This window comes from Pholis gunnellus (genome assembly GCF_910591455.1).
Source record: "Pholis gunnellus genome assembly, chromosome: 1".
In the NCBI taxonomy this organism is placed as follows: domain Eukaryota; kingdom Metazoa; phylum Chordata; class Actinopteri; order Perciformes; family Pholidae; genus Pholis; species Pholis gunnellus.
In genome coordinates this window covers 27,868,274-27,876,689 of record NC_136528.1, presented here as the reverse complement: position 1 = coordinate 27,876,689, position 8,416 = coordinate 27,868,274, and the positions used below count along the sequence as shown (strand labels likewise).

At 40.7% G+C, this 8,416-nt stretch overlaps 1 protein-coding gene across 2 annotated transcripts in view; it reads left to right on the top strand.

The window, feature by feature from the left end:
* mctp2b (multiple C2 domains, transmembrane 2b) overlaps positions 1-8,416 on the top strand; it is a 33,877-nt gene continuing 25,461 nt past the window's right edge. Inside the window, exon 1 of one of the 2 annotated variants that reach the window (XM_079186559.1) lies at positions 1-137. Coding sequence is in view for 1 of the 2 variants with exons in the window: in XM_079186558.1 (XP_079042684.1) it covers positions 7,295-7,313 (19 nt within the window). In the remaining variant the exon portion in view is untranslated. Of the gene's footprint in view, positions 138-7,218; positions 7,314-8,416 lie in introns of those variants that run through there. The other variant, XM_079186558.1, reaches the window with a different exon arrangement.

The following is an 8,416-nucleotide window of genomic DNA, read 5'->3' as shown; positions in this document are numbered from 1 at the left end:
GAGGAAGTCTAGCAAAAGCCACACATCACGATCGATGGTCGGAGCGGCTGACATCGTTTTTCTAACCCCAATGTTTAGCAGCCATGAGGTGAAAGAGAAAATAGTCGTCAGAGGCTCTTAACAGCGGGGGAAAAAAGGTAAAAGTTCAACCAGTACTTTATTTTTCTAGGGGGAAGCAGGAAGGTAACGAGTTTAGTTACCTGTGGTGGTCTTTGCCGTGGGGCTCGTCAGGTGAGCTTTTTTCCTGTCCAGAAACATTTTTTCCGGTGGACAGGTGAGAAGCCTCAGACCCCATTTTAACTCTTTGTAACATTGAAGTTCCTGTAACCTCGTGGGAGTTGTGCATCTCTCTTGCTTACATGTGTATGGAAAGAGGCATGATGTTTAAACAATGTTCTGCTTGGTGTTTGTAATCCATGCACCGAATTGCAAAACTTGCGCAACAGGATTTTTTTTTTTTTTTTAAGTTTCCATGTCGACAAGAATAAACAATCAACACTTGTTTGAATAGAAGATTGTAGGCTGATCTTGAGCACCATGTCTCCAGTAAGACACGATGGACGCAGTGAGAATGTTGCAATAGTGACGTTTGATGTCAATGTTTCCCCCCCTCCCATCGACTCACTTAAGATTTTGAGATGCATTAATATCATTCATCTTTTCGGATGAGCAGGATAACGTCACATGGAGACTGGTCTGGTCTTTTCTTAGAGAGCAGCGGGTCACTTTTGCAGGCAGTGCGTGGATACTGTGGCGTTTCAAGGTGCCGTCCAAGGGACTCATTTTTGAGTAATTTCTAGGTTAAATAACCAACTTTCACCAACCTCTTTGCCAACTCAAAGAGGGTATTTCCCCACAGAAATGCCATCATCCACATGTCTTGTTTATGCAGCGTACAAACACTTGAAACCACCGGACTGACAAACAAGTTTGAAATCCAGTGGAACTCTTGATTTTTCATTGAAGCGCGAGTTGTTGTTTTTTTGTGGGTTGTGTGTGACTGTGTTCTGCAGTAAGCTTCAGTCCACATATCAAAGTGTGGAAACTACGCGCTGTGAAATAGTTTCAGGAAATAGCTTCTTGTCTTGTTCTGACAGGGCTGTGATGCGGTTGCTCAACTTGTCCCAACAAATTGAGAAAATAACACCACAGAAGCAATGAGGTGTTTATAACTGCTACCCTACCAGTTTTGTATAAGAATATCTATTATTTTCTATCACAATGACAATTCGCTCAGAGGTCATTTCAAATCCATCCATCCATCTTAGGCAGACCAAATCCTTGCGTGTTCATCTTTAGATCTCTAAAAACAACGGATTAAGCCAGTATCATTTTACAACGCTACCATCCGATTTTCTTTCAGTAAAAATCTGTGTCTTTCTATATTCGAATGGTGGTGGCCTATTTATGAATGGAAGTAGAAATGCAGTAGACAGGCATCCAGTCATCAGTACATGTGTCAGCCTGCTCCTGCACGTGTAACAGCAGTGGCTGAGGAGCTGACCGCATGCAGGAGCTCATCATTTCCCCACTCTGATTGGTGGCAATACAAACCCAAATGTATATATTTTCAGTTTATGTTCCAGTACCCCAGTAATGTGTATTATGATTGGATGCATGTCATAATATATCATTTTATTACATAGAATTATAGACCTTTTTTTTACAGAATATGATTTGTATGTAACTGGTGTGTGTGTGTGTGTGTGTGTGTGTGTTTGTTCTCTTCTCTCCTGCTCGCATGTAATATTTTACTGTCACTTTCTACGATCAACAGATGCTGTTTGCATGCTTACTGTTTAGCTTACTTACTTCAGAGCACTGGTCGTGGTCATTTTGTGTTTTCCTTCATAAGTTGCTTCATCCATTATCGTGTCCGGTTTAAGGCCGTGTTTGTTTAACGCCAAGACCTTTGGAGCTCTGCGCCCCTGGCTGCTCGTTCGTCCCGATCTACGAGACCGAATCTAGTTTCTCTTTACGTATGAGAGTCAGATAAACGACTAAAATGTGACGCGAGGGAGGTCAGTGAAACGGGAAAGGACGGATGCCACGACCTTGGCCGGCCTTTTTTTGCGTCACAGCCTTCACATGTCCACGGATTGGGCTGGCGGGGGGGGGGGGGGGCTGGCGGGGGGCTGGCTGCTCTGGAAGGGGACGTAATTTGCCAATTAAACTGAATTGTAGATCAGGATTTGCTGAAAGTGTAGTTCTCCCCATTAACAAATTGGAATGGAGGCTTTTCTGACAGCTGTGGAGTATCTGCTTAGTCCAGGTTAAATCTGGCTGACCCCCCCCCCCCCCCCCCCCCACACCCCCCCCCACACCCCCCCACCCTCTGGCTTGACTGGCAGTTCAAATGAATATCATGCCCCACACAGCTGTGTGGCCATCTGGTTGTATATCTCCATCACATACTTACACCAGGGCCCTGCTTTATCAGCAGTGGACTGTTAATCTTTTTGGGACCACACCTACGGTACACAATTTCAGCTTAGCTCATTTTCTAGTCAAATCAAAGTTCCAGTGACACTCCGGTAGTACGGTACACATGGTTACTGTGGTCATCTTGTGCTCCCATGATGCTCTCTGTTAATCCTTCTAGCTGGTGTGAAAGTCCATAACCAGGCTGTGAAGGATGTTGGGACTTGTGATTTATTGATTGTTTGACTAAGCACTACAGTCTAGGTCAGTAAAGTGTGCCTGAGAATAACTATGGAGATGTTGGCTTGAACTGACAATAAATAAAACATTTGGCTAAAACATCTGCTAAACGCCTCCAATACATAAAAAAGGTTTCTCCTCTTTGCTTAGTTTCTGGACTTTTTGCTTGGTCTTCTATTGACCGTTTGAACTAATCACCCAGTTATTCAAAATAGCATTAGAAGAATCACGGCTATATTTCATCCCTTTTAAATCCAGTCTCAATTACCTGCTGTTGTCAAAAAATCGAATGAAAGGTTGAACAGGACATGAACATTTAATTGAGTACAGAAAGATGTTGGTGAGAGCCAGTAAAGGTTGAACCTTAAACCTGCATTCACTGATTCTTTTGGCCACTTGGGGTGTAGCATAAACAAGCTATACATAACAGCATTGACATATTGAAACCTTTATAATGTTGATATGGTAAACTTATTTACACACTCCGCTGACCCAGAGCAACATTATCGTGTATTTGTCCTATTATTTCTCACCTGTCAAATATATATATTTGTGTTAATGCCTGTCTGTTGTTCGGCTCTGGTAACAGGTAAAGTGGGTTTTAGAGTCTTCTTCCTGAAAACCGCTTCCTGCTGTGGCCGATGCTTGACCACAACGTAGTTCTGCGTTGGGTAATCTTTATTTGTCACCATGAGCAGCCACTTTCACTTAACGCATCCTCATTTGGTCCATTGTCAATCGAAAAGTTATTGATTAGAGATGCTACTATAAGCTACTATATTCCAACTCCATTAGTAGTTCTGTGGCGGACAGAAGGCCCTCCGCTACAATCAAACCCATCAGTTGTGATTGGATCACAAAAGTATTGAATGTGGAGCTCTAGAGAGCTGCAGAGCACTGTTCACCTTTATACGCACCTCCTTCACCAGTGTTGTTAGATCAGGCGGAGCAGGATGTGGGTGAAATTCATATATCAGACCTCAGCCATAATCTTTGGAAATGTAAACAAAGTTTTTGCCAAATGAAATCCAAATACACACCTCCTATTCACAGATCTACCGCTACCCACGAGCTCCAGTGAGTCTCTGTGTGATGGATGGGGAATAGCTTGTCACCCCAAATTACATTTAATTGAGTACATTCATGTAACCGCCTTTGAGTTCAAGATGAGTCATCAAAAACAGTTTCATATTTTGCACTTAAAGAAAAGAGGGATTTTGATCTAAAAATACTCTCCAAAAAAAAAGATATTACATTTCACTATGGCTTTGAAGTTTGAGTTGACTCAAACTTCAGAATGTTGTAACCCTTTCAACACCATGTGTCTGTTGAAGCACTAGTGGACAGGTAGAACACGACAAACTTGTTTTACTTTAGACACATTTTTCCTCTCCGGCGATCGTCACTTGAATAACTAGTCCAGGCTGCTGTCAGTGGCCGTCATCCTTTTTCCTCTCTCACGCTGTCAGCGATCCGTCTAATCCTTTTATTTGGGTCAGGCTGGAAAATTCCGAATTTGATATATCTGAGTCTTTATATTTTCTATATTTCTAATTTTCTCCAAACTAGATATAGAGATAAGTGGTTGTAGACTAAATCCTGGGGGAAATACTTCAGCCCACCTCGAACTGTGCATACTCAAATCCAAAACATATTTCAGTGAAACTCTGTTTATGCTGTACTTTGCTATCAGTGTCTGAGATCACGTGTCACGTTTTGAAATGCTCGGACTCACATTTCTTCAAGCCGTATTTCAAATTTCACTTCTTGGCGTCTGTCATCATCTCTGCGTGTTTTGTAAACACTGATTCTTGTCTTCTTCTTTAATCTGCCACCTCGCCGCCTCCACTTCCTCCACTTCCTCCACTTCCTCGTACCAGCTGATAACATGGCCGCAGTTAATGGCGATGCATAGTATGAGGCCAGTAAGAGGCTTATGGGGGCCGTTGCTTTACAAGATCAGGTTTCGTCGTTTGTATGGCAGGGATCAGCTGCAGAGATGACGGCTTTAAAGCATTAATGACGCATCACGATATGCACCGGCTGCTTTGTATACCTGCTTGTTTGGTCATCTCGTTTTAAAATAGATTGTTCTGGATAATGGGAGTGATGCTGCAGTGGGTGAGCTGTGAATGCATGACAGATGAGTCAGCTGAATAAACACACGCAGTTTCAGGAACAACAAGTCATAAAAGACATTGTAGTGGCTCAGTCACGCCATGTTTCTACCGATAATCCCATTTGGAAAACCTCCAAAAGAGTGGACAGAATACCTGCACAGTATAATCAATGCAAAGCAGTTCATGAAATGCTTCCTCCGTCACCCCGAGTCAGAGGTAATATAGTCAAATATATGTTTATTTTTTTTTATTATCTATTTTTGTATTTAACCTGCACTGTCGCAGATAAAATAACAGCTACGAGAGCACATGTAGGTGTTGATTTAACCGAAAGCTCTAACCTGAGTCTCATGTGTGGTGTTAACATGTGTAAATGAAGTAACAAGTGACATTTTGAACTGAATCTTAAATAACACTTCACACACACTTTGTATTTACTGCATAAACAAGGCAGCATAATGTACAGCCGTAGTGTAACAAACAGCAATAACAAGATGATCTCATGTCAACCTCAGTTTTCGACCACATCTCATGGTCTGGAAAGATTGTAGGCACATTTAGGTGCAGCCTACATTATTTACCCAAAGGTCACAAATTCTCTTTGATATTTAACTTTATGAAAAAAAGCTATTTCTAATTAGAGGGGGGGAAAACAATTAGCAGTGTTATTAAAAATTATTGAACTTTGCCATAACAATGCGATTAATCGCGTTTACAAATGATAATTGTTGCCCAGCACTACTAATAATTGCATAAAGGAGGAAAGCACTTTATTTATAACCTAAGTGCTGCAGAATAGATTTATTTTTAATTTGTGTTGTCTTTTTTGGCTGCACAACTGAGAAAAGTTTTTTATATATATTTTGGATATAGAATATACTGTTAATGTATATTGGTATTTTAGCAGAACGTTTTTATTCATTTATTTATTATTATTATTTATTTGGTGCAGAATACTGTTTTGTATTTAAACTAAGGTTTTATTAACGTTATGTTTAAATCAGTTCCAAGTTACACAAATGTTAATATATTTTAGTAAGGTTTGCCTGTTCAACATAATATCAACTAATTCTTTTTATATGGCGGGGGGGGGGGCTGGCAGTGTCCCTACCAATGCTGAGACCAAACCTACGCCCTTGGGTTGATGGCTTGCTTTGTTTTGATTGACAGTGGGCGGAGCCGGTTCTATCTGGTGCGTATATTTCGTGGCCGCTCTCATTTCGATGGAATGCTCTTTCAATGAGGTTACATACAGCTGCATGAAAAATAATTCGGAGTCGCATCTGAAAGGCGCAGCTGATCTTCAGGAGCTTTGCGGTCGAGATGGTCCGCAGTCTTTCCCACAGATTGTGTGTGTTGCTCGCTAACTAATGTTTGTTATTTATGGGTCCACAGTCAAAAAACAGCTGCATCCAAAGGAGAGAATTGCTGTTGTCCCACATCTAATGAAGGAATGAAATGACGATAATTATATGACTTCACTTATAATGCTTGACACAAAGGGAGAGTAGTCTATGCATATCCTTTACTAATATAATCCTAATTATGGTCTGGTCTATGGCCCACTGGAAGAGAATACATAATACTATTCTGGTTGAAAGCCTTCCTCTCTAAACCCTGGACCATCCCTCACCCTCCTCACCGTACTTTATAATGTTCTCTGCTGCTCATTTGCCAGGAAGCTTTTAGAGTGTTTCACAGTCATGTGTCCTTTAATCTAAGACATTTTGACATGTCACAGTAAAAAAATCCAAGGCGTGAATGATACATTTGCTGACTCACTGTTACAATTACCTGAACTCTTGCATGGAACAGAAGCATTGTTGATATTATGAGTAACACTTGTTCCTACTGGTCAAAATGTCTGCTGTGAAAAAGAGTCTCTATATGTGAAAAATTATTATCTGACATTTTACTGCGTCCTTGCAGTTATTAATTGGAATTTGTTTCAGCGCTACATGTTGTAATCTGGTTGCTGCGGTGTGTTGCATGTTCTGTATTACTGATAAGAACTCTTTTATGGGTGCATGGAATGGAGTTCAAAGAGGTAAAGTTTCCTCCTGAAATCTGCTGTCATTGGACCCAGAACAATGATTTATTATTTTATCACTGTCTTGGGCAACATGAGTTAATCATCAACCGTTCAGCAGACTCTTTACATTGATGTTTGCTGCAGAATTTTCCTTACCGCCCAGTTCCCGTCCTGCTTTTTCACTCTTTAGTTTCTATTCCGAGAACTAATAATGTGATTTCTGCTGTTAATATGCAGCATTCTCTGAGTCTGACATTAGCACAGTGGTGGGCCATCAGGGCCAGCTAAGCCTTCTCTGCTGGCCTAAACAAAGTGATAGCTATTTCATAATTTCATAATTTTTCACAAATACACTACATGTATTATATATATTTTTTCCCATTAGCTTATTTTCTCATTGCACAGCTCCTGTCTTCCTCTGTTGCTCTGCTTCCACGGACCAGCCGGTCGTTTTGAATGGCTCGTGCTCTTGTGTGGTGGAATGCGTGGATCCGCTGCAGGTCTGCTGGATTGATGTGTCATGCTTTGTTGTCATATGAATATATGTGACTGGTTCTTATGACTTTGTGGTTGTCATTGTGTTAATTACGTTGATTTGACTATGCATTGTCCGCTAATGACGCAGCGTCCCGTCATGCACGGATTCGTGTATCTGCACCGTGGCTGTTCAACTGTAGTAGGACGGCACAGAAGGCCCAGGCATAAAATGCACGGCCCGCCACACCGTTAGCATCACAGCAGACTTATCTAAGCATCTGTTCCTGAATTGAGAGCAGGTGTTGATTGCTTATGCTTTGATGTAATTAAAGGTAACCACTGAGTATTAGTGAAGGTGATTATGGATGCATATGTAGTGATAACCACGCGTCTTAGGAATGACTCACAAACAATTCAAGTACTTAAAGGAATAGTTACATATTATTGAAAATGCGCATATTTCTTTTCTTGACTTGAGTGGGATGAAAAGAGGATCCGGTCTCATGCAGATAGCAAGCTTAGCTTATTTTAGCTTAGCATAAAGACTGGAAATGGGGGGAAACGGCTAACGGTAACCTCATATACACGTTATATCTCATTTGTTTAAAAGTGGAAAAGTGACACCTTGTGGTTTCATGCTGGGTTATGTGTGTACAAACAAATACATACAAATGCAGAAATATATTTGTGATTTTTTTTTTTACATTTATATAAATCGTAATTTATTTATTTGTGCATTGGAATGTATTTGTGAATTGTTCTGCGTGCATTTGTAAATCAAATATATTTGTGAATTGTTCTGTGCGGATTTGTGAGTCTTTCTGTGTGCATTTGCAATTATTGAGACTGATCTGACCCCATAACATACAGTCATCCTTTGAATGGTTGTAATTATGTGATGGCTGATCAAGACCTAGTAGAGCTTTATTGCATGTTCATAACAATGCATGTGAGTTACTTGTAGAAAAAACAGAAGAATATTTTAGTCTGACTGACAATTTCTTAGCCAATTTTGAATGTGTGGAATTGTAAGAACATGAAACAGACACTGATAAATTGCAGCTCTTGTCAGTCGCAGCTGTAGATATGAAAGTGACTGACTGTCCTCCCTCTTTGTCTTTTGTAC